Source organism: Cygnus olor, chromosome 2 (assembly GCF_009769625.2).
Source record: "Cygnus olor isolate bCygOlo1 chromosome 2, bCygOlo1.pri.v2, whole genome shotgun sequence".
NCBI lineage: Eukaryota > Metazoa > Chordata > Aves > Anseriformes > Anatidae > Cygnus > Cygnus olor.
The window spans coordinates 80,263,890-80,290,622 of record NC_049170.1 but is presented as its reverse complement, the minus strand read 5'-3'; the positions used below and the strand labels follow the sequence as shown (position 1 = coordinate 80,290,622).

At 38.7% G+C, this 26,733-nt stretch overlaps 1 protein-coding gene across 3 annotated transcripts in view; it reads right to left on the bottom strand.

Annotated features, from left to right (window-relative positions):
• Window positions 1-26,733, bottom strand: part of ZCCHC2 (zinc finger CCHC-type containing 2) — a 42,872-nt gene that overhangs the window by 11,107 nt on the left and 5,032 nt on the right. For 2 of the 3 annotated variants that reach the window (XM_040547956.1, XM_040547957.1), the window contains exons 2-7: window positions 18,280-18,391; window positions 14,291-14,367; window positions 11,962-12,033; window positions 8,591-8,703; window positions 6,603-6,697; window positions 1,172-1,229 (exon numbers count right to left, since the gene is read on the bottom strand). In XM_040547956.1, the coding sequence (XP_040403890.1) occupies window positions 1,172-1,229; window positions 6,603-6,697; window positions 8,591-8,703; window positions 11,962-12,033; window positions 14,291-14,367; window positions 18,280-18,391 (527 nt within the window). Of the gene's footprint in view, window positions 1-1,171; window positions 1,230-2,960; window positions 3,045-6,602; window positions 6,698-8,590; window positions 8,704-11,961; window positions 12,034-14,290; window positions 14,368-18,279; window positions 18,392-26,733 lie in introns of all 3 variants that reach the window. The other variant, XM_040547955.1, reaches the window with a different exon arrangement.

The window sequence follows — 26,733 nt, the reverse complement described above, 5'->3', positions numbered from 1 at the left end:
GGAGGATTAACAGGCCTTCAGTAATCAAGTGGTAAACACATTTTCCCCTCTTAAGAAGAAAATAACAGCTAGCAAAAAGATTTTCTATCATGAAGATTTGTGGAAAGACCTGTCCCAGTTCATCAAGCTGCTTCTAAAAAACCCACTTTAAAGAGAGATCCTAAACGACAGTCAGTTCTAGTATACTTTATTATACAAGGAGTAAGAAAAAAAAAAAGACTAATTCTTTTGGATTGATAACTGTATGTTAATAAGCTTGGATTGAGCTCTTATGACTTCATAGTAGTTTTCTAACCGCTGGCATAATCAAAGATTTTGTTAAGATGCCATTCTCTTCTTGGCCAAATTTAAGTTGAGAGTAACTTAGGAGGGTTAAAACCAAAAACAAAATGAAACCAAATCACTAAGTTGTCCAATCAGTAATTTCACAACAATCTTGTTGGTTAAGATTCACAAAACTTTGACAAATGGTTTTGCACTATGATTGTTTGTTAATTATTGTAATTTCAAGTAAATCTTTCCCCTGAGATAAATACATCTTACAGATAATGTAACAGTTAAACATAGAACAAAATTGCAAACCACAAGAAAAACTCTATCCATTTTTTCCTGTTAATATAGTTAAAATACTGCACAACTATGTGCAAACACCTCCAAAGATTGTGGTTAAGATACATTAACAAGTGAATGGACTTAAACAAACAAGGTATACAAGCTCTAGCTGCTAAACAAGGGAAAGAATGGGCTACCTTCTCCGCTAAGACCATCTTTGAAACTATTGAAGAAAAGCTGAGAATCAACAGCACTGGAAATTTCCGTATATGCATGTGTGCATGCACAAGGGAAAAAAATATAAAATACATATTGATATTACCCAGACTATAAACAAAATCAAAATATCAACTTAAACAAAAGACTTACAAAATTTGTGAGAGAAGAGAGTTCCAAATGACCTATACCTACAGATTCAGAAACAATCTTTTATAATATTTTCAGTAGAGTTTCAATACAGAACTTGTCCATGTTACATAGACCTTTCTAATACAGATTAAGCTAATCGGAGAAACAGCCAACTGAACAAGCTTTTATCTAGAAGGAAAAATATACTACCAAAGCACTAACAAATGAAGTTCAGAAATGTAGCATGGGCACATTACATCCTGGTACCTACTTGGCAACAGGACTTTTTCCATTATGTTTCTTGTGGACTGTTGTGTGTTGCGTTACATCTGGAAAAAAAAAAAAGGCAAAAAGCATGATTCCAATAGCAGTTATTTTCTCTTTTAGATCAATCCAGAAAATTCATCTTTCCATCACTACCCAACACAGTGAAAGACATCTCCATTAAATATACTAGACTGAATTTACAGTGGTGAAATTAACAGATATTGCATAGAAGACAGATCAGTTTGTACAGACAGTAGAATCAAGACTCTTTACCTTCAATTTCACAAAAGAATGAAACAGAGAAATAGGAAACATAACAACCCTCTGTTTGCTCACCTCTAGATTTAGTCATAAGGACTAAATGTGTGATTGAGTATTGTCCAGTATGAAAGGGATGAAAAGAAGAAAGTGAATTAAGTCAGAAAAGTTCAGAATTCTGTAATTTTTTTTTTGGCTACTAATATGAATCTCAAAATTCCATGTCATTCACAAGTTCTGAATAGTGAATGAAGGTACGTCTTACACAGAAGAATTGCATTCTGACCCTCAGAAATTTCACTGTGCATGTAAAGCTTTACTGATAACATGAGACAGAAAAAGAGATACCGCCTCAAACAAGAAACAAGAACCTTGGATTCGTGGTCTGCCCATTTCTTTAAAACAATGGTTGAACTTTAACAAAAACAAGTTTTTTTTCAATTGCAACTAGCCTTCTTGGTAGCCATCATTGTGCCTGAACTCCCGTCAATGCAACACAGAAGTCCAAATGACGACTTGAAAAAAAAAATTCAATTTTAAAATTTCTGGTAGCACTTATTAAAATGGCACACAAGGTGTTCTGCATTGCATTTGTAGCTTCATCGGTTGAACAAATTCCTTTTAAGGACAGTATATAAAACTTCTTGAGCTGTTTTTGAATATACTGTAAATTTACATGGTGTATTCTGAACTCTACAGAAGAATATACAAAACAATTTTAAATAAGAAAAGTCTGTCTGAACTGCATATGTGGATTACTGATTGCACATAAGATCAACTACAAGCTTATTAGTTATTTGCATGTAAGAGGATAAGAGCGGTGCCTTTCTGTGAAAGCTATTACATCTGTGCATGTTCACCTATCAGCCCCATTTCTCACCCTTTCCACCTACCAGAAAGTTCTACTTGCTCATTACTCAAAGCAATGTGAAACTGGCTTGACATTCGTTACAGAATGAAATTACTGACCAGCCACTAGACTGCTGCTCCCATTTGTGAACTGTTTCCTGAGGTATTTGGAAAACACCAGCTTTGAGACTGTAATCAATATTCACTACAGTCCCAAACAGTTAAAATCCTTATTAACTTACACTGCTTTTATACTCTGGCCAGTTAAGAGGAAAAACTTCAATATCCTTTCTGTGTAAAACTAAAACCTAGACAAATTTGACACATTTATGGCAAAACAAGCTGCTGCATTCAACTTGTAACCCAAATAACTGAAGAATAGGTAAAAACATGAAAAGCTGCAAACAAACTTGGCTCAAGTAAATTGTGGAGTATTTCTTCCTGTTTGCTCAACACAGCCGTGAACTTCTGCCTCCAAGCTGTCTATGAACAATCCCACTTCTTGGATTATATAGCAACCCTCTAAGGAAACTGTAGGATGTATACAAAGATTCTTCATTTATATAGCACATTTCATCCAAATCTCTCAGCTTTGTACCAATAAAGAAATTGGTCAACTGCATGATTTCCAGAACTGAGTGTGGTAAATTTTCTCAGAGAAGAACCACCTTTAAGTACACAACTACCTTCCTCCTGACTTGAAGCTTCTGAACTGTCCTCCTTGAAGTGTTCTGGTGCTTTAACCGTCTTCAAAGAGGGTTGTAAGTTACCTGCAGAGAATAAAGTTCACGTAGTAACTTTATAGATCTTGAACAACTAGACAGTTCCTGAGTGCTTGCACTAAACTGGAAGCTAGGGAAATGGAAGACTGAACTTTCTGGTTTGCATGTGGCAATAATTTGAACATTGTCTCCTTCAAAGTAGGCCATCTCCAAGAACAGAGGCTCTATGGAGATGCTTTTATTTTGAAGAAAAATGTGTGCAAAACAATTTTAAAGCTATGGTAAAATTTCAAAAGCTTTGGATTGTGATTATATTATGAACATTTCTATCGTATTGCACATCAGATTTTTCATAAATAATATTTTCTGTTTCAGCAGGAAATAGCAGGAGACCAACTACAGTTACTAAAATTTTTACGCAATGAGTTACACTCCACTGTTAAATCGTTCACCTGTCAAAGGAGACTTAATTTGGGCTGAAATCGTCTAGTGCCCTTAACACAGTCTTGATGCATCATTTTTGCCTTGTTATGCCAGACGAGGTAACAAAAAGTGGCAATAATATTTACAGTTTTGTTGCAAAAATACCAGTGCCCCACTCTGAAAGAAAACTAAGTTCAGCAATGAATTTAACTCTAGGAGTCGACTCTTTTCCTCTCAAAAAGTTCCAAGTTAGTGCAGGTAACAGCATCTGAAAGCTGCTGTTCAGGGTCTTGAAGTATTGATGGGAAGATATTCCTGAGTGTTGTTTGCATTGAACATACTAAACCCCAAGAGATCGTGTTCGAATGAAGTCTACTGGGATCAAAAATTTACCCCAGCCTGAAGAGGTGTCTAAAATAACTGGTGTTATGAACCAGAAGGGAGCTAATTGATTCCCTCCTTAACGGAACTGTGACAGCATAGATAATGACGCTTACTGAACATATTATTCAGTGTGAGATCTCAACTATTATTTAAGGTATAAAGATCCTCCACTGAATTGACAAGTTATTTCCACAAAGGTTTTACTAAAATCATACCTATAGCATTTAAGTACTTCAGAGAGTATTTTTATATTTCTGTGAATGGACATTTTATCCCCAGATCTAAAAAATGACTGAAGACCAATGTAAGCCACAGTTACTTTCTGTAATTCATTCTGCACATTTGATTTAAGAAAAATCTCATCCCAGTTCTCAAACACATGCTTCTTCCCTCTCCCCCAGCATTGTTACCATATTCAAAATATGCCACCATGGCCTAAATTGCAATTGTAAATACTTAGCAGGATTTCAGGCTTCCCAAACATGAAATTTTAAAAAACACAGTGGCCAGCAATAAAAAACAAACAAAAAACTCAAAAAAGAGCAGGATGAGTACTTCTATCTTAGCACAGAACGTATTAGTCTGCACTACAGTAAATGTGATGGTGAACCTGAACCATCCCAGAGAAGTTATCCAGTCTCCCTTATCAACAGATAAACAACTACACTTAAATTTATCATGCTATTTGTCTTCATCAAAGCTTTCCTTACTATCTACGTCAATGTCAGGGCCCTGAACCACACCAGTGGGCTTTACAGCCTCTTCTGCCCTGCCAAGGACCACACCTGCCTGTGTTCGAGACCAGCTCTGGTACAGGGCAGTTTTGCAGTCTCACCCGAGACTGCTGGGAATGAGCTGGGAGACACCTCGTGCAGGGCCTCCATCCTTGGGCTCAGGAGCCGCATTCAAGCTCAGGTCTTTGCCAGGGCTATGCTGCAGCCGTGCCTGGGCCTGGCCACGTCTCGCTGATCCTGTTCTTAACCTTGACCTACTGACTTTTCTGCCCTGACCTCAGACATGACTCACTGCTACCGACTTCTCTGGTAATCACCAGACTCTTGCCTGTCCCTGAGCCTAATCTTCCTCACAGCAAGTTAAGCCCATTACAAGTTTTCTCTCCTCTCTGCTAAACAATGAAGTTCCTCATCCTTTCTATCTGTCATGCATTTTAGATCTGACAAATCCTCATGACCTTTCATGTAGCCTATATGCACATATATACACATTTTTTGTTTGTTTTTATTACAAATTATCCCCCATTTATGATCACATTATAACCTGTAAGGCATAGTCCTGCGGAATTAACGTTTTAATCTACCAACAACCCTGCAGACCTTTTCTGTCCTGCACTCATGCAGTTGAGTCTATTATGATGGGACCTAGCACTGGTTCTTTTTCAGTGCATTTCTACAATTTGTGAAGATCATTTTAAATTATGACAATGTACAACAACATACCGACAACTTTTTCCCACCTAGATGTAGCCTATAGACTAATACATGCAAACCCTATGCAGTGTGTCCATCGTTAATGTGAATCTTTCTGGACCTTGGAACTTCCTTCCTCCCCATGCAGCTCTTCATTACAAGAGAGTTGTCAGAATTTTCACGGCAATAAATTCCAGCCAATTTCACAATCATCCTGGACCTCATTAGTTTAACTTATATGTCAGTTTCATATATAAGAATGTCCTAACTGTTACTAAAAAAAAAAAAAAATCAAAACCACAAAATAACGTCTTCAGCTTCTCCCATAATAACAAGGCCCTATCTGATCATAGGAAGAACACATTTGATACACCACATGTATCATCTCGGACTTGTGTTAACTGTCATCCCTTTATTTTCTTTCGAGTGCTCACAAGCAGTCTGTTCAAAAACTCTGACTTATTCCTTACTAAGATCTTCTGCAACTTCTTAGGCTACGGTCTCACAGTACCGTAACTGTCATGGTGTATAACATGCACTGAAAGAAGAAAAGATTCAATAGAAACAAAGAGCACATCTTAAGGCAGCCATACAGAGAAGCTAAGCTTGGGTCACGCAGTTTATAATACACAAGTGCCAGGTCCACCAAGGAAATATCAGCAATGCAAATGCTCTGAACAAGTTTCTTTAAGATCTGAAGTCAGGGCCATCCCACTATTTATATACTATGTACCCAAACCAAATCTTAGTTTAAATATCAAGACAAACACAATCTACAAAAGAAACCAAATAAATAACATGCAGTTTTTTGGGGTCAGTGCAGCAGGCTTTTTGTTCCCATGTTTACAACAGCCTCATCATTCATTTTCACAGGATTCATAAGAAAGGTGGCAGTAGCTTTAATAAAAAAGCATGCTTTTTAAAAACCTGCTTTTCCTTTGAAGTCTTGAAGCTTTAAATAAGTTTTTGAATGGCCAAAAATATTTGGCTGCATTTCTATTCAATACCATTTATCCTACTGCTGAAGTGGTAGTGAGGTCAGGGGATTCTGGCCCGTTTTCAGATTTCTTATAAGGATAAAGTCCCGAAGCGTTGCACGTGCTCAATTTATTTTTACCTATTTTAACAGCATGATGGTACAGAGAAGAAAGAAAGAGAGAAAAGAACACAAGCTGATGCTTCACAGCACATTCCCACTGTCAAAAGCGTATGTATCTGCTGAAACAACTATTCATTGGCAGTGAGTTCAAGTATGACCAGTAGAATACAATGTAACATGAATACGTAATTAAAAAACATAATTAGGCATGACAGGAAGAATCACTTTTTATAGACTTTTTGTTATATAGAACAGTATTAAGATATTTCTTACTGTGAGTGTGCAAAGATTCTGATGAAATTGATTGGAAGAAGTTGTATACTCTCTGATTCTGCAGAAAAGCTTGTGATGTATTTGAAAATAGCTGCCTGAAATTTAAGTGAAATTTTGTTAAACTGTAAGTAATATTTCATAGGGAGAATAGAAAAGTACCATTTAAGAGCAAATTAGGTAGTTCTTAAAAAGACTAAACACTTTAACTTGCAAACTTGGACACTGAGCATACAGAAGATTAAAGGCTACTTCAGAGCTTTGTTGTTCAGTCCTAGTGTTCAGTCCTAGTTGGACTACAGCCAGTAAAAGAAATTGGTATGATGGATTTTTTTTAAATTAAAAACGTATGTGCTTTTGAGCCACCCTAATTCAAATATTTTCGCCACCTGTAACATTATCAGGGAGGAGCTTGGACAGATTCAAAAAAGCACTGAACCTTAAGCTTTAACTTTTTTCCTCAACTTCTTTTTTTCCAAAACAATGCACCTGCTTGTTAAATACACTTATTTGATTAAATACAAAGTTGAATTCACTTATAAAGACAGTGTTTGAATTTCATAATTATCTCCAAGAGCAAAGGGTGGGATTCTCAAAATTGCTCAGCACTGTTTTGAATCTGTTCCCAAGAGTTGAGTGACTCCCTATAGCTTCAGACAAGAAAATAGTCCAAGAATAAATATTTTAAGTCTCACAACAGCTTTCCAGCTTTTGCTTGCCAGCACTACAGTTCTACTATTTTTTTTTTTGGAGGGGGTAAAGGCAATAAAAAATTTTTTGGCCAACCAAGCACGTACTTAAGACACCTAAATACACATCTCTGCTTAACTGACACTGTAAGAAAAATTTTTTTACAAAGTAATGCTATTGTCAAGATTATTCACATGGTAATTTAGCATAGTCACAACTTTGTTTATAAATAGTAATTACAACGCCATACTACATCATGGTTCGATATATTTAAAAGATATCCTCAAACAATGTGTTTGTAATTATTCTGCAGTTAGGCTTTACAACCTTTCTGTACTGCAGATGCTTACCAATCAATCAATATTTAAAAACATGATGTTTATTAGTCAAAACTGACCTAGCTTTTACCTTGAAAATCAAGCCAATAAAAGCCAAATAATGGTACAGATCAAAATAAAAGAAAATTGGGAAGGAGAGGGGAAGGTTGAGGCATGCAGCAGCTCTGTATCTTCTGTAGCTAAGCTATTGAGACAAAACCCTGAGATGTAAGAAGCTTGGACTTGAGTATCTGCAGTATTCAGAGCAGGAGCTTGACAAGCAGTGCCTGATTACTTCAGCAAGTGTCTCACGACACACTTGGCCTAACCTGATTAATAGTTTTAAGTTACTTTGAATAAGGTTGAACAACCCTGACAGAAAAGAACAAACCTAACAAGGTACCTATAGCAAATAAAAAGAACAAGGGAGGCATACTCAAATTCATACTGCTTTTCTGAGTTACAGGATTTAACCAAAATGGTCCACAGCTCAGCAAGCACTCTCATAACTAGATAACAGGTTATGAGGTATCCGCCCTTTTCTTACAAACATGTGAACTGCATTTTATTTTATAGATATGCTTCATTATTGCTGTTTATTCTTTTCCAAATTCTGTTCTGTGTCACTCTGTCGTGATTTAGAATCAGAAAACAGCACTTTGAGTTACTTAGAAAAATTAAAAAGTATGTCTTTGTATAATGGAGATAAGGCCCTCTTCCCTAAAGTACCAATCATTGCTAAACAACGTTGCCCCACACTAATACTTTCTTAATTGGATGATTACTCCTTAATAAGTCCACACCACTGAAGTTTGAAAGTAGACTCTCATTTTCAAGAAAAAAGATATATTTCATCATTGCCTTCCCTTCTTCTTCATAAATTGCATTTACACAGCAGAATTTCCACTGTCCCTAGCAGTCCTCTAGTTTGACTGCAATCCCTTTTCAGATAATGCATTTCAGGTTATTTGCTAGAATTCTCACCTGATTATGGGCTCAAGATCAGCATGCCTTCGCTCTTCCCTCTTCTGAAAACCCTGATTTAGTGCTCTTAAAATAGTCTTGTCAAATGCTTCAGAAGACAATTCCTTTGGAAGCTGAGAAAAAGGTTAAAAATGTCAATTACTCATTTCTCATCTTAAGATTATCTTTGTTCATCATCAGTCTTTATACTTTTTGTTATCAACAGGAAACTCTACTGTTCCAACTTGAATAAAGTAATTTGCAGACGAAATACAACAAATTATCATAATTTAATTTTGGTAGAGAAACACTTTGCTGTAAATTCTCCTATCAAGTCTAGGTGTATGAAGCTCTAAAGCTGTCTTTAAAAGAAGATGTAGATTCAGAAATTTACTGATGTTCTTTCTCAGAATAATTTACATCCTTTTTCAATTTCTTTCTTTAAACGTTTCACACAAAAACGTAGGTCTGAAAATAACAACAACAAAAAATACCAGGGAGGACGACGAGCACTGTACTCACTATCATTATTTCACTAGATTAAATTATTTCAAAGAAAGAGTAGAAATGACCATTTAAAGTTACATAATGCACTGGGTTTCAGCAGGCAATACTGAGATCACTAAATAGCAAGTCCTTTTCCAGTTGCTATTACCACCAAAGCTTCTTATGAAAATTCATTCTATTTCCAATGCCAGTATCACAAAGTGATACTTCTGATGTTCTAGTGCAGAATGTAAAATTCTTGCTACTAAGGAGCTGTAAATTTTAAATGAAAAATTTTCCCTAGAACAAAATTTTCTCACATTTGTAACTTCCAAAATGATATACTACAGTATATGAAAGGCTGGTGAAATTAGTTAATTTATTTAGAAAAAATAATAAAAGTATTTTTTTTTAATTTTGGTACAGTTAAAAGAAAACAGCCACAGCAGATATGCTTTCTCCTCAACTTAAAAGCTATTGCTGATCTGGTTTACATCTACCATCAGTTTTGATCAACAACACTAAGCAACTTATACTATAGTGGCACCCTCCTCTTGTGTATCTGGAATATGCCCGATCCAGAGCGCCAGCTGGATATACCATGCTGCTAGTGGTATAACAGCAAAGCACTAAGTAATTCTTTCACTGATTGAAGTGCTACTAATAAACAGACACTATGTCTAATGTAGATAATTGCTTGGTAACATGCAAAAATAGGAACTTCTGGAATTCAGATAGACAGATACTGTTAGTATTAGTACAATGCCATAGCACCTGAAGTGCATTAGATACGAAAACAGAAAGAAATGCTTCTGAACAGAAAGTAGCTTTTCTGAACACTTTGGCTTTAATATGTGTTACTGAGTATCTCTGAAGAATCTGTCAGTATTAAACAAATGGTTTACTCATGCTACTCCAGAAGCATGGGGAACTGCAAACTTCCTGTCACAATGTTCTGTATATAATTTTGCCTCAAGAAACAGCCACGACTTTTTTTTCCTTTAAAGCTTTCGTTAAAAGGGATTCAAATCCTCTTGTAGTTTACGATTCAGAGTTATACAAACCCAAGTGTAGGTGCTTACTATCTTAACTCCAGGTAATGAGACAGCCTTGTTACCACAAGCATGTTAGTCCTTCCACATATGTGGGTAACTTCCTACACACAAATAACTTCTTATGCTTATCACCCAAGAGAAGGTGCTCTTCAAATATAAGGAAAAGTTACCCCATTTACTACACCTCAGCTTTTCTCATCAATGCTGCTACTCTGTAACAAGTTGTATACAATTATATTACTCCTACCACCCACAAACTTGTAATTTCCTATCAAGTAGTTTGCCCATTCCTTTCTGCCCTACGAAAAAGAGCGTACTACTTAATAATGCCATGCAGACTGGAAATGAGAATAACAGAAAGCCAGAATGCAAGGATGGGTGAACTTGACAGCATTCATACTTCCATGGTGCTTTTTAAAGCAAGACAAATTTCATCCTATTGTGTTTAACAATTTCCTTTCTTCTGCTGGCTATCAAACCAATAGAAACCAAAATGCTTTTTCAGCTGCGCACGTTCTCCACAGAGCCACCACCGCAAGCTTGTAACAGCTTTTAGTTATCTCCCTCCTGCCCTGCCATCTTCTATACATCCAGACTCCGTCAGAGCCAGAGCAGTCAGCCAGCACACGGAACATTCCACATCTGAAGAGCTGCCCATCAGTCAGACTCAACAGCTCTACAAATGAACATTTTGCATCCTGTTTGCCTGACTCCTCCTTGCAGCAAGTAGGTACTAGAGGGTCCATTTCAGAAGCTGGTGTGTTTCTTTACTTTGCAGGTAGGAGAACACGAGGCATGCAGTTCAGCACTCATCCCATGAGCTGCAGAGGATCTCATACGACAACCCTGCTTTTAAGGTTCTCTTCATGAATAGAGGGATTTCATGGACACCCTGTCCACAAGTAGATATTCCACCCATAATTCAAACCCTCACAAATCAAGCTGTGGGAACTCTTGGAACTAGATATCCCAACTGGATTACAGCAGCAGCAAATACTCTCCTTCATTTTTATAACACTAGAAAACACCGTATTGATAACAAACAGTGAACAAGACTGTGGCCTTTGTACAGTAACAGGTGTTCCACTTGCAATTAACACCGCAGTAAGAGCTTCAGATGCTATCGAAACATGCCTAAAACAGAGCTCTCCTTAGTACCCTGAGCGGTGAGGAGTTTAAATATAGAATTTTCCAGAACAGACAGAACCCCAAATATTAGGCACTGACAATGAAACACACAATTCAAGGTCATCACACTCTGGGGATCCACATGTTGTCTCTGCACACTAATACATTCCCTGCTTTGGGAGGAGGGAGAGGGGCTTAGAGAATATCTACTTTTTGTAAACATACACGTGCACGCATAAGCAGTTTGTAGAGTTTCTCAAGTTTAACTCCTGACAGTAAATATGCCTGCCTTTGTTCTGCTGAGGAATACAACGGTAAGATTAAAAGCTGTTATGCTCGTGGATCTGCATCATTAATTAAAATCAAAAAATATATATTCTTAAGGTTATTCTAATAGGGTACAAATTAGCAAATTAGCAGTGCTTGCCCCTATATATTAATTCTGTGGGTATATTGTACAGTCAATTTTAAGGCAGCTCAGTTAAAGCTGCCAGGCAAGTTTGAGTCATTTGAAACTCCTCAAACTTTCTATTGAACTTCTTCATCTGTCAAGTTGCTCCACCACAATAAACATAATTTAAATGGTTAATAAAATTCTGTAGTAAAAAGCCGGTAGCCTGCTTTTGTTTTTGTAATTACATCCCAGAAATCACAGATCTCCTAAACTACATCTGAAGTTATAAATCTGACGTATAAACACTACTTTCGTATTTCAATACATACTTTTAGCAGGAATTCCTGAAGCTCCTGGTGTGTTTTTGTTACACATGTTACCGAAAGATCGGACCAGGTTACCTGAATAATGAAAGAGAAGAGAATGAGTAAAGTTTCTTTTTTCCAAAGATCATACCAGTTGGTCAACTTTAACATTTTCTTAACTTATATTGAGATCATCAGACTTAACATAAGCAGCTAAGTAAATACCAGGCAAAACAGAGATAACACTGTACCTTTCAGAGATGTACACTAATTTTGAGTGCACATTTTGAGATCATTTTAATGTTATTTGTGGCTAAAAGCAATATGAACAAATTCAGGTCAATGCAATCAAGTCCCTGAAGATTACTTAGTGACTCCAAAAGAAGCCAGGCAGAAGGCTGTGTAATTACAGGACTTCTATCAGTCTTCATGAACTTCAAAAAACAGAGCAAAGAACTGTAGGTCAGATATACTGGATTTAGTTCTTGCTGCCATTATCATTAGTCAATAAATAAATGAACAAAAATCTTTCTGCTTCTCTTGCATATAAAATAATTTTGTCTGCCTCAGGTTTGATACTTATATGGTCATACTGAACTTCTCGTAGGATACAACTCATAAAAAATATTGCAAGTTACTAAAGAAGTTACTCAAGAGTAAGACAGCATATTGGTATATGCTATCAAATGTTCAATAGCTTATTGTTCTGACACAACATGCAAGCATTAAAACAGCACCTTCACGTGCATATTTTAAGAAAAAAGCAGCTTGGTTAGATGAGTGCTGCCTGGCTTTTAGTCAACCTCTGTGCTTAAGATTCCCATTACATGCATGGGAAGATTCTGTGTAATGGGAGCAGACAAGGCAATTATAAACATTACTTTACTCCAAAGAGCAGACAGGAAAATGTCAACCACCAACTGCCTTCATCTTAGTCCCCTGAAATGCCAGCTACTGTTGGTGACCTCGGTTGGGAAGCCATGACTGTAAATTGCTGTTAAAACCTTAAGAAGCAGTGTCTGGGCAAGCATAAAATGATCCACAGTGAGGAACACGGTATATACCTGCACAGATGAGGAGAGGAAACTCTTTTCTAAAAGAACTGAGGTGGAGGAGATTCAAGCTTACTCAAATACTTCCCAGAATATCTCCAAACATTCCCCCTTTAACAAAGAAATTCAAAACCACTGTCAAATCCATCTACATGCTGAACTTCTAAAATAGTTTTGTGATTTTAAATATTAATAATCCATATGGGCATTCTGTACAAACCTGTATCTACTATTGCATTTTACTTAGTACCTAGTTCACAGACTATTTGGCCAAAATATCAATGACAAGGCTGAAATACTTGGGCAAGTTAATCTAAGAATTGAAGGCTAAATTCTGTATTAATGTCCTCAGCAAAAGAAGAGTGTTTTTTTTTTGTTTTGGTTTTTTATTTTTTTTCCTCCAAATTTCAGCTTCAGATGTGTCCAACATCAAACCTCTTTTTACCTCTTCAAAGAGCTCCCATGACGCACATCAAATGACCAGTTACATTAGTTATAATGTTTGATCTACAGCATTCTTTTGTTTGGGGAAAAATGCTAAGACCAAATCTGGTATACCAGATCTGCATCTACTGACCAAATGACTCATGTTAGTCGATCCTTGCTAAGAAAATTATGACTTCGACTCAACCAGAATATCACCACCAACAGCCTTAGCAGCTATTATTTAAACACCTACAGCCTTTAATAGCAGACTTCAATACTGAAAGCTTCTTTTCCAAAGTAGTGTGAAGTAGTGTTTCAGTTTTGTTTAAAATTCACTTGTGATTGTTTGGTATGTTGCCTCTGGTTATTATTATACATGAAGACTATACTAGGAAGGCCTTCAAATTTATTAGCATCGTTTTAGTTTGTTTTTTTTTTCAGTAAATGAAAAAACAAACACCCAAGCCACAAAAAAACAGTTTTGTCATTCATGAATGATATCTAAGATGAATATATGACTCCAAGTAATACGTAGCTGCAGACAAGAACTGTACTTCTTTGTCACTCGAGCAAACAATCAGCTAGTTTTAGAATTCTTTGCAACGCTTGCCCCAAAACAGCATAAGCCAAGTTTACTGAAGTAACGTCACACTCAACTGTTGCTGGTGTTTTACACTTTCCCATCTTATGCCCACGATTACATAAAAAAAACCTGCTCTGCACACCGAATCCAAAAGAATTACAGGGTAACACCAGGAATCTCTGAAGAGCCTCATGTAATTAAAAATGGTCTCTGAGCAGGTATTTGAAACAAGCTGTATACCTCTACAATAGATATCATGAAGATACCAACGTTCCAGGGGTTATTTGCTTACTTTGAATGTGTACTCCAAATGTTTGTCAGCCCTTTTTCTTGGTACTCCTTTCAGGGTTATCTTCTCAATGTGCACAGCTGAAAGAAAAACAGTTTATCGTGCATACTAAAATTACAGTTTGAAAACGTACCTACTTACCTAGCCACTCTGAGAACTGCCATACATTATTTACTGACTCGCATAACCCAGCTCCTTCTCAGATGCTATTTTACCGTAACAAACTGCAGGGGGCAGGTGGAACCTTGTTCTCTACAAAGCGTTTCTCAGACCTGACCACCCACAACCCTTTCATTGCAGATCACAGGAATCTGGGCACTAACCAGAAGTTACTTGAACCTAAAGTCACGTAAACATATCCTTAACCACTATGAGTGAAAAGGCAATGAAAATTAGTCAAGTTGCTTCTTTATTCCAAGAAGTAATGAACGCTGAAAAAGAACAGTGACAGTGCCTTCTACATCTGTTTCTCAAATGTCAAGTAGTAGCAAGAGAAAACTGAATTCCACATTTCTGAAAGGCATTTAGGTGGAAGAAACACTCGGTGAAGGCGTAAAGGAGTCAGAAGTGAGTATCAGCAAACTGGAAATCATAGAATCACAGAATGGTTTGGGTTGGAAGAGACATTAAACACCCTCTAATTCCACCCCACCCTGCCATGGGCAGGGACACCTCCCACCAGACCAGGCTGCCCAAAGCCCCATCCAGCCTGGCCTTGAACACTCCCAGGGATGGGGCATCCACAGCTTCTCTGGGCAGCCTGTGCCAGGGCCTCACCGCACTCTGAGTAAAGAATTTATTCCTAATATCTAATTTAAATCCACCCTATTTTAGTTTAAAGTCATTCCTCCTTGTCCTATCAGTACACCCCCTGGCAAAGAGTCCTTCCCCAGCTCTCCTGAGCCCCCTTTAGGTACTGGAAGGCCGCTGTAAGGTCTCCCTGGAGCCTTCTCCTCTCCAGGCTGAACAACCCCAACTTCCTCAGCCTTTCTTCACAGCAGAGGTGCTCCAGCCCTCTGATTATCCTCATGGCCCTCCTCTGGACTCGCTCTACTACATCCACGTCCTTTTGTGCTGGGCGCCCCAGAGCTGAGCACAGGGGGACAATCCCCTCCCTCGCCTTGCTGGCCATGCTGCTTTTGATGCAGTCCAGGATACGGTTGGCTTTGTGGGCTGCAAGTGCACATTGCCAAATGAAGAGCAGAAGCAGAAGGCTACTACGATCATACCACACAGAGTATCATTAGATTGAACTGAAAAGGAAGAAGGGTTCTTTAAAGTACATACTACTTAAACATTCCTTCCCCACAGTCTGCTTTGTTCAGGAATAGACAAGTTCTAGCTGTGACATAGCAGCAGCTATGTATGGCCTTCAGGATCTGGAGATACTCTTCAGAGCACAAAATATTATTCAGGTAATACTGTATATAAAAATCCTCGTATAGCTGAGATGGGCTTTACACTTCTCCTGCTATGCTGTTCTAAGAACTCAACAGAATTTTGTTCCCTTACAAGCGTGATCATGACATGTAAAAATTTTTATTCAAAAACAGCTCTGCCAACTCTGCACCATGAATGCTTCTTTTCAGTGCTTTTGAAGCTCTTTTTGAAGGTATTACCAGTTAACATTTTCCTTTCAATTCTTAACTGCCTTTTTTTTTTTTTTAAACAGGGGATACATATCGGGAACTACTCATAACAATTAAAATTACCAACTTCTTACAAGTATGTGTTACAAAGCTTATCCTTGGAAGTTAACTAATTACCACTTCATCCAACTTCAACACTTTTAATGAATTCTGTTAGAGTTACAATTAAAGTATCATCCCCATCTGAATATGCCAGTCCTGGGAAAACTAAGTATTAGCAACTTAACAAATCTAAAAATCAGAATAATAAATAGGCATACAAGCCTAGTGATAGTATTCAGCTCCCAATTCTTTTCTTGGGAGGAGTGACAAACACTGGGTTGGAATGGTGTACATTGGCTGTAACCCTTTACCTGGGAGTTACAAGAACTGGACAACCAGTTCATTTTGATCAATTACTGAAGACTATTTATTGCAAAATCAAAAAAATCTGAGACGAGCTAAGGATGCCAAATAATAACATACATCTATATATCATGAAAGACTGAATTTTTACCTCTCTGGTATAGATAAAAGCACTGTTAGAAAAAGGGCTATGGCCTAACATCAGTTTTAGTGCACTACAGTTCCTTAACAGCCAATGTTAAAATCAATACCATCAGCTGGACTGATATTCAGAAGCTAATTAAAAAGTTGATTCCCATAACTGGAATTGAGAATAATGTTTTAAGTTCCATTATTTCACCATATGCATATATTTAATTATGGAAACTAATCAGGATCATTAACATTCACATAGAGACAAGATTTTTTCTAACTAGACTGTGGCTATTTTAAACTATTGAGTGTTATCGATGCTAAATATATTTGTCTTCTAATATAAAGAAATTTTATTACACAATGTAGTACCTTCAACTTCCTTAACTTCTTTTGCTGCTGTTAAATGCTCAATTTTATTAAGTTTTACACAACAGATAATTACCGCGTAATTGCCTTACAACCTTAGCTTCACAGATTCAATAGCCTACTTTAAAATCCAGTTTCCACAATCACATTTTAAATACTCTAAATGGCTAGACCAAGATGAAATGTTTGAACATGCAAACTAACAAGGTGCATTGCATCTCTAAATCTGTTCTGAATGCAACACACATTCAATTCAATTAAATCAAACCTAAGTGATACTGCTTCCATTTTAAGTATCAATTGAGATTTCTAAGAATCAAAATCAACAAAGCTGAGAATAAAAAAAAAAAAAAAAGTTTTACTGTCAGTGCTATTTCTAACCCAGTCTGGAGATTACTGTAGCAGGCAACCTCTACCATAAATCTAATATAACAAATATCACAAAATTATTCTGATCCTTCCCTGTAGTTTCTAAATACAATACAAATACTGAGAAATATTTAAGTACTTTGCTAGACTCGTTTATTCATCTTTGCTTTGCTTCTGTCATTTAATTCAGGAATGTCACTGATGAGTCTCCCATTTCTGTTTCTAATTTGTGAATACGAACACTTTGTTCTTAAAACTCTGTACAAGGTTTTCAAATACGTTTGTTGTCTGTAATCTGCCATAATCTTTTTTTTTTTTTTTGGTAAGGAATTAAAACTTGCAAATTGCCTGTCTTCAAAGTGTAATTAAATCTCCACAATACAGACAAAAGGATATTTATCAGGACAAAAGAATAGCAATGGTTTTCCCAGATTGCTAACTCTTCACTAACCGGAAGATAGTGTAAGCTTATTTTGAGTAGACAAGTGATCTGCTAATCTTGTTGGAGAATAAAGAGTAAGAAGAAATCTGTTTTCAATAATGCTCATTTCTTCAAACTGTTCTGGCAATTGTACAAACGAATTCTGTTTGTGCTCTGAAGTCTTATCCTTATTCTTCCCTGTAGATCCAAAATACAACTTACTTCTATATGGAAAGCCTCCCACTTCTCTGAACTACCACTTCTATAAAACCTCCTTTCTTTCTTCTTCCTTTTTTTTTTTTTTTTTAAGGCTAATCAAATACAACTAAATTGATTAGCAAAAGCTATTCATGGCTTCACAGTATGCTTAAATTTGTTTCAAAAAATTAAACAACACTAATACAGTGGCATTAAGTTTTTTTGCCTTCTTCCAAATGCCATAGCACTTTTTTTCAGGACACTCATTTGCAATTGGTTTTCATGCATGCAGTCACAAGTATTTAGCAGCTAACAAGGATGACAACCTGCCATAATAAAGATAAGACCAAGTAGGCAGCAGAGAAGCTATTATACCTACCCACCATTGCAGTTTCTCATTCAGACGAGCAGCAAGAAAAAAGTAAGATTTCTACAACTCCAAGGTGAGTTTAGCCTTAAAAAAAAAACCACCTCAAAATACTCCTGAAAAGAAACTTTAGAATACATACCTTCTCGCTGAGGTCTATGGGAAGCCATCGGTAGTCCATCATGAGGTGCTGTGGTTCGTTCTAGCAAACTGGTCTCAGTACTTGACATGCAGTCACTATGGGAAAAGTCATTCTAAATCGAGAAGGAAAGAAAAACAAAGTATATTAATATAATGCCTACAATCAAAACATACTCTTTACAGCAGAAGATACCCCCCAAAACAGTTATTTTGTATTCTACAGGAAAAAAATAGAAATAGAGGCTCTTGAGAGGAGTCAAAATGATCACTAGCAATTTCAACTCTTACTTTTTTTTTCCCCCGTCAACTATCACCTCCACTGTAACAATGACTTTATTTTAAAAGCAGAATGATGTGGGGGACAGATCGTGTGCCTTTAGTCTATCTCAAGGTGGACAATTCAAGAGGAGTAACTCAGAACTTCAGTGCTAATTTACTATTAGTATGAACTCTTTCGGTTACTAATCTGTGAAGTAATCTACTCACAGCTTTGCAAACATATTCTCCCCAGTTACATTAATGCACTGTACCTTCAGCCTGCCACCTCTTCTGCATAGGAAATCATGAATATCTGTTTGGACAGTCTACCGGGACATACGATTCTAACAGCCAAATCCGTGCACCTCCAGCTAACCAGACATTCAGAACACACACAACCAGTTGCCATCAACACCCTCTCCTCCACAGAGAAAAGGGAAGGACTCAGAGCTCATTTCCCCCCATATCTGCATGCAGACTTCAAAATGATATGCCAAGAATTTTTACTCCTTTGATACAGTGCGTAAGGAGGGACAGTACAGCAAGTCATACCGCTCAGATAACACAGATGGATCTCTCAGAGTAAAAGGACAAACTCCCAGAGTAAAAGAACAAACAATGATAACCTAGTAGAAAAGTATCAGATGAGCATGAACTTCAAGTGTTGGTGTTTTTTGTTTTTAATTGTAACATGAACCTGTATAGCTTTTCCCAAATTGAGATAAAATGTTAATGTAACTGTTTACATGCCCTTCAGTGACCAGGTCTTGTTATAAACCAAACCAGCTAACCAACATAAAACTCAGAAACATTGTAAATGCTCCAGTTGACCAATGTAATTCTACATTTCAAGGAAAGACACAAAACGAGACCTTAAAAAAGCCATGCGTGTAGAATTAGGAAATGTTAGAAGTTGCTAGCGAGTTTCTAGATTTGTCTATTAAGTGAGACATCTGGTTTTGCCTGTAGCATGTAGTATAACATATGAGCTTAGTACATGCATGCAAGTACCATCAATATGCAAATATCTTGACCTCTGTGGCATGGTGGATTGGTGTGGGGGGCAGTGGCAGCACACAGAGGGAGAGAAGGTTCTCTGTTTCAAACACATCAATGAAATGCTATTTTTGTTTGGTTGTTTTTTACTGAGTACTGGATGCTAGAGCAAAAGTCAGTTTTCTCAGGAAAGCTTTCAAAAGAAGGAAGTTAGATGGGGGCATTCACTGCACCCTGAATCTTAGCAGAATGTCTTAAAACAAATGAAGTTTCTGGGAGAAATGAACACTTTTTGTTGTAGATGTATACTAAAAGTTCAAAGTTTATTCCTCTCATTCAGGATGAAGAGCATTACTCCATTAAAGACCTTCACAAGAGAAAGGCAGAGGGAAAAGACAAATCTTCAGTCAGTATTCTTACCATTTTTAAATACAGGAAGCATAAGATATTTGAAAATAAGTACCAGAATGTGAAAGAATCTTTTTTTTTCCCTGAAGGACTCCTGATGGGACAAACCAGCTGCCAGGACAGACCCAAGACCATCACAAAAAGTACACCAGAACGAGGAAGCACAGGCATTGAAACACATCGAAATTCCCTTACAGAATGAACTTTTTAAGATTTTGCAGATGTCCCAATTACAGCTTGCTTCATTTTACTAAACCAGCTTTACAGCATCTGTGGCTTGGGTACAAACTGAGGCAACTCCTAACAAAACACATGACTCTTTTAGGACCCAAGTAATCACACTGCCATCAAGCCTGCCCTGGGCATACTGTTAATCCAACTTTCATCAGTCTCATCCACAGCGGTACAAAATCAGCAACTGAACATCTAACGTGCCCTTTAGATTGCACTACAAACGCTCAGAGGAATTGAAAGACATTTCAGCTGTTTCATCCAAAGCAGCGTATGGTTTGTGTTCTGCACTGAATGTCAGTAATTTCAGGTTTCAAAGCAGTCTTCCTTAAAATACAGAGCACTTGCTGTTTCCTCAAGATAAAACTCACACCAATCCCTAGTCACTCAGTAGATGATCTCAGCAAACTTCTTTACTGACCAAAACATCACTTCATGCTTTAAATGTCTAATAAATTGTGAGCATAATGTCAGACCTGGAACAAGAAAGGAAAATAGCTGCATATCTGCGAGATTGCATTTTAACAGCTCTAAGCCAATTTGCAAACTTATTTTACTAAACAGAAATTCACAAGCATGCCCTGGAGAGAGCCACTTTAAGATCTCTTCAAGACTTCCAAAGACACCATTTCACCAGATATTTCATAATATCCGAGGACAGAGCCAAAAGCAAGCATTTCAGTTTTTAAGTGTTAACTCCTGGTCATGCATTATTGGCAGAACTGTTGGCATTCGGGAATTAAATTTATCCTGTTAAAACAGTGATTCATTTAAGACTGTCCATGCAAAGCATCGCTACTATGATTAAGCAGCTGTGTCCAGATTACTTAAGTTAACAATTTCAGCAAACATTTTAGAATAAGAGTGAATGTCTTCCTGTAGAGATGGTCAGTGTTAATTATCTAAGTAAGGTCCTTCCTTAAACTACATCCACATGCTTTGCCATCATCCACATCGCATGTAGAGGACAACAGACTTTTGGATGAACTCTGACAGTGGATATTAACTTTGTTCTACTTTCAGATGTCTTTTTCCACCTTTGAAATCATGATTGTAAGAGCTGAAAGCAGTGCTCCACTCACTTGAAGGTGTCAGCTAGGATTTCCACCTAATCATCAATTGCCTTTTCTTTAGCTCACAAACAGACCTACTACTGAATTTGAAGTCACACCTTCTTCTTGCTTTTCAAGTCAAGCTATTTCTTTTGATTATCAGAAAAATAAATTACAATTCTAATAAGTAACTAATAGCTAAGAAGTCAAAGAAATTGGAAGCACTTTTTAGAAGAGGGGTTTAGAAATAAAATTTGTTTCAAAGATACATTTTGTTCATCTGATATCAGAGAAGCAGTAAACATTATTGCCACACCTCCTAATGCTAGACAACTACTTTTCACTTACTATATATATGAGTGTTTTAATAGTGTTGAAATATTTTTGCAGTCTTATTCTGGAGTGGTTACTTTCCTACGTATGGCAGCTTTCTCTGTATGAGGTGAACTACATCCACATTTGAAGGCTCCCTCTACTCTGCAATATATTATGTGGTTCAAGCTTGTATTTAGACAAGTCCCGACACTGATAATTTTATAAATTATCGTAACTGTAAATAGATCATAATTCAATCAAAAAATTCTTCACCTAGCAAGTTAAACCAGTAATATGTACTACATGTATTCGGTGAATGATAGCTTTCATAGCACATGCTGGAATACAGGAGGTAGACGGTAGGCTATCTAGGGCAGTCATAGCTTTACCTTGCAGCTTACTGTCTGCAAACATTGTTTCTGTGCCAGCTACAGATCCTGTGCTTAAGCTGCATTACAACTCTTCGTTAGCTACTATGAGAGTCCTACATCAAGCACTCACAAGGAAGTAAGACTTAAGTGCCACTGCCAGAGTGGCCTGCGAGTGACTGGAAGGTCCAGGCAGTCCAGAGGGCCAACAAATATTAAATGGCTGCTACCTGCTGCTAGTCACACCACAACCACGAGCCCTTTAACACTGCCTATGCTGCTCAGGAGTTCCTGTCAATGGTCAGTACGTTTAGTGCTAGTTGTATTCGTCATTTCCTGTTGTATAGGGTTTACTGGCAAGGTTGTGGCAGCAGGGAGGCTGCAAGGGTGGCCTCTGTGAGGAGCCAAGAACCTGCCCCATGTTAGGTAAAAGCCAGCTCCAGAAGGACCCACCACTGGCCAATGCTGTTTATGCCTCCATGATAACGTATTTAAGAAAGGAGAAAAAATGCTGTGCAGCAGCTGTGAGAAAGAGGAGTGAGAAAAACATGAGAAGCAGCCCGGCAGCCCCCTAGGTCAGTGCAGCAGGAGGTGCTCCAGGCAGGCAGCAGCAGTTCCCCTGCGGCCTGTGGAGAGGCCCCTGGTGGAACAGGCTGTCCCCCTGCAGCCCATGGGTCCCACATGGAGCAGATCTCCACGCTGCAGCCCGTGGAGGAGCCCCCAGTGGAGCAGGTGGATGTGGCCTGGAGGAGGCTGCGGCCCATGGAGAGGCCAGGCACAGAGCCTGCCCCGGCAACAACTGCAGCCCGTGGGGGACCCACACTGGAGCAGAGGCAGGGCGTGAGGAGGAAGGAGCAGCAGATACGAAGCGTTATGGACTGACCGCAACCCCCATTCCCCAACCCCCTGCACTGCTCTGTGGGAAAAGCGTCAAAGAGTCAAGACTGAAGTTGAGCCTGGTTTGAAGGAGGTGGTGGAATGAAGGCGCTTTTCGTTTTGTGGGTTGGGTTTTTTTTTGGTTGCTTTTAGTTCTCAGTGCCTTCCTGTTACCAGCTGGCAATACATCCAAGTGATCCTCCCCAAGCTGAGTCCATTTTGCCCATAGTGGTAATTTGTGAGCCATCTCCCAGTCCTTATCAGAACCTTAGAAGTTTTTTCATCCAATTTTCTCCCCGCTCTGCCTTGCTGAGGAGGGGGATAGAGAGTGGCTTGAGGGGCACTTGGTGACCAGCAAGGTTAACCCACCACACCTGCCGATGAATAAAATGGATTCACACAACACATGCAAGCATAAGATTAATTCCTGCAAAGGCTTTTATCACTGCAAGGCTTTCACACGCAAGGATTCTGTGTGGTTCATAGTGCTGCTGATTAAATACAGTGAAGCAAGTAACGTGGGTGGCCCCAAACGAGTTGCCAAATAATTGATCTGATTATCTCACAGATCTTTGTGACGGGCTAGGGCATTAGCTACATTTCTCCTTGAAAGCTAAATGAAACAAAACAGTGCTCTAAGGTATGTCTGCTCTCACTACCTATACCAGAGTTTTGTAGCTGGAACGTCATTGCTCATATGGCTGAAACCAAGTACCTTATTAAAGAAAACACCTACCACTTGAGATGTCTTTTTAGTCACAGGAAACCAGCATCAGCTGCTCAAAATGGAGAGCCCTGCTCAAAAAGACATTACTCTGCATAGCTAACACATGAGAGCTGAGAAAGTCTCAGCTAGTCTATGTGCGGCAAATGTCCACGCTCTGCCTTCTATTAGTGCAGACTGCCGATGAGAAAGTGCCGTGCCGGTATTCGTTTGGCAATCTGTAATGAAATCTGTTACTGGATAACCTACTAATCATCAAGAGTGATGCACATAAGTCTTCTGATGTTTGCATTGCCCTTTCATAAAAGAGCTATTCATGCATCAGCTCTGATGAGCACTAACAAGGGAAACCTGCTTGCAGCAGTTGGATGGCTTGATTAGTTCTAACCACCCAAAAAGGAAATCTTATTTTTCTGCAAGATTTCCGTCAACATGCTGGTAGGGACAGCACTGCTTAGCCTTGCAGGCTGTGCAGATGTAAAGCAGCGCAGCTTATCTGTTCATGTACACATGGGAATTGGCAAACAAAACCAGATGCCAACTAACAAACGTTGAAGAAAGCATCCTGGAAGAACCAAGGTCTAACTTGTGACCACACTTTCTCAACTGCAGCATCCGTACCTTAGAGAAATTTGTGTAACATCAGAATAATCTTTATTAGATTAGAGACTCACAGAACACCCCGAGTTGGAAGATCTGGTGCCAGTTACAGTACTAAAGCCATGATTTGCTCAACACGATGCTTGCAAGCTACCATCCTCAGTGCTTCACAGCTACGCAGCAGATACACGGCCACGTAGCCACGGCGGCACAAAGGCCGTACCACCTCTTGAGAAGCAAGTCAGGTGAAACTCCACACGTACACATATCTGTATCTGCGCTCTATTGCTTAATTCTTGCTGTAGTTTGGATAGAGGGATAGAGCATTTATGCTATCGTATATTTTAAGGGAAATCCAGCACATGCACTTAATACCAATGCAAAAACACAGGGCAGCAGCAGACCCAATTCTTCCAGATCTGCTAATGTTGACATCTGTTGCTGCAACAGATTGTCTCCCGTGCAAAAAACCCACTACTGCCTTGAACAAGCTGCTTGCCAAATGCAAGGTCGAGACTGAAGGCAGCTGCCCAACTGACATTGCTAAGTTACACTTCTGTTTGCCAGCTTTCCACTAAGCAACCGCACCAACTGCCCTACTGATCTGAGATGCAGAGAGCTGTGGGACAAGTCCAAGAGCAGAATCAACCTCAAGATCTAACACCACGAAGATCTACACAATTAACTCTCTTTCGGCCACAGCCAGCAAACAAAGGCTTCCTTCTTAACTCGGTTTTCAGGTGCAGAATCAAGTTCCAGAAGAATAACGCTTATCCTACTTATAATTGCAGGCTGGAGACACTGGCTGACACAAGCCTTCATGAAGTTCAGCAACGGGAACTGTGAAGTCCTACAACCTGGGGAGAAACAAGCAGGCTGAGGGGGGCGATCCCTTGATAGGACAAGGGGGAATGGTTTTAAATTCAATAAAAAAATTAGATTAGATATAAGGAAGAAATTCTTCACTCAGAGGGTGGTGAGGCACCAGAACAGGTTGCCCAGAGAAGCTGTGGATGCCCCATCCCTGGGAGTGCTCAAGGCCAGGTTCTTCACTGATGTTCAGAGTGAAACTATTTTAAGAGCTCACCTCTAAGAGGCAGCAATAAAGCATGGTGAGACAGACAAAACTTCTGAAAAATCACCGGTTGATTCACGGTGGAAAAGTACACCACAGAAAAGCTTCAGCAATCACATACTGATCAACTTGAAGCACTGTGAAGCCATGACAATTTTGAGACAAAGGGTATACCGACCTCTAATGCAGGATTATTAAATTTGGCTGTCAAGCCCTATGACAACTAACCTTGAAGAGCCAGACATGTCAGCTACAGCAGGGATTTACAATGCTGGTAGAAGACTGCACCTTGTGTTTGCTAGAGACACAGCAACTTCTTGAAGTCTCATCTGCATCACAATTTTTACCTGGATTTAAACCACAGCTTAACCTAGCTAGCCTGTCACGAAACAGAGATCTTGAAGCTAAAGCCAGTAATGCAGCAGTTTAGATGTTACTGCATCTTCGGTTGGTTGCTCATCCCACAACTTCGTGTAGCTTCAGTACTAAGAAGATTACAGGAACGTGTTAGTTCAGACTGATACACAAAAGTTATTCTCACAGCCACCTAGGGTGACAGAAAGATTCAGAAAAATATTTGCCCCTTAAGAATAGTTCAAGCACGATTAGTTCTGAGAGGAGACAATGCCTTCATGGCCACTGCTAACTACTGACAGAGAATAATACATCTAAGAAGCATGGTTTAAAAGTTTTCTTTCATATATATTGTTCAAGTTCTGAATAGAAAGCCTGCCATTTTCTTATCTTCGCTCTTAAGACACTTCCCAGGGCATCAAATCCCCTTTCACGGTTAAATGTGTTTTTACTTTCTTCTACCAAAAAGGACAAGATTAAGAGGCCAAGGAAAGGCAACAAGCTCACAAAGGAGTGCAATTTCCAGCCAGATCTCTGAGCTTGTGCTCCGCAAGCTTCAGTTTCTCCAAGTATAAATGATTAAGACTTGGAAGATACTACAAAAATTCACCATATCTTGGAGGAAACGTAGACATTTAGTATTACTTACAGTTACAGAGAATCCACTGTAATGTCTTCTAAATTGATATGGCTAGACACTGCTATCAGCAAGAAAATGAGGTAACAAACTTAAGTAGAGATAAACCTACAGACTTCCTATGGAAGACTAGAGATAAAGCTACAGACCTTCTATGGAAGAGTGTGCTTCCATAGATACAGCCATCTCACCGCTGCCGTCCGCGTCCTTTTCTTTAGGAAGAACAGAGAACCCTCAGTACCCCAAGCCCTGGGAGATCCTGCTGTCGACAGGTAAGTCAACACTGAGTGACACTGGAAACCCAGCCACAGCTTAGCAGCAACGCAAGTGCGAGCATTAGGAAGCCATGGGTACATCTGCAGTCCCCCCGGTGCTTATTTAAGACAACAGAGAAAAAATTGACAGGGAAACCAGGGGGAGGCTGATGAAGGCTGGCATAAAGGGACTGGGCAAGGCTACAATCTTGTCTTAATACCTCAAAATTAGAGCTGAACAATGACTAAAGCAACTGAAAGCCACCTAAGTTTTCCATCTGCAGTTCCCTGGAGCATTAACATGTAC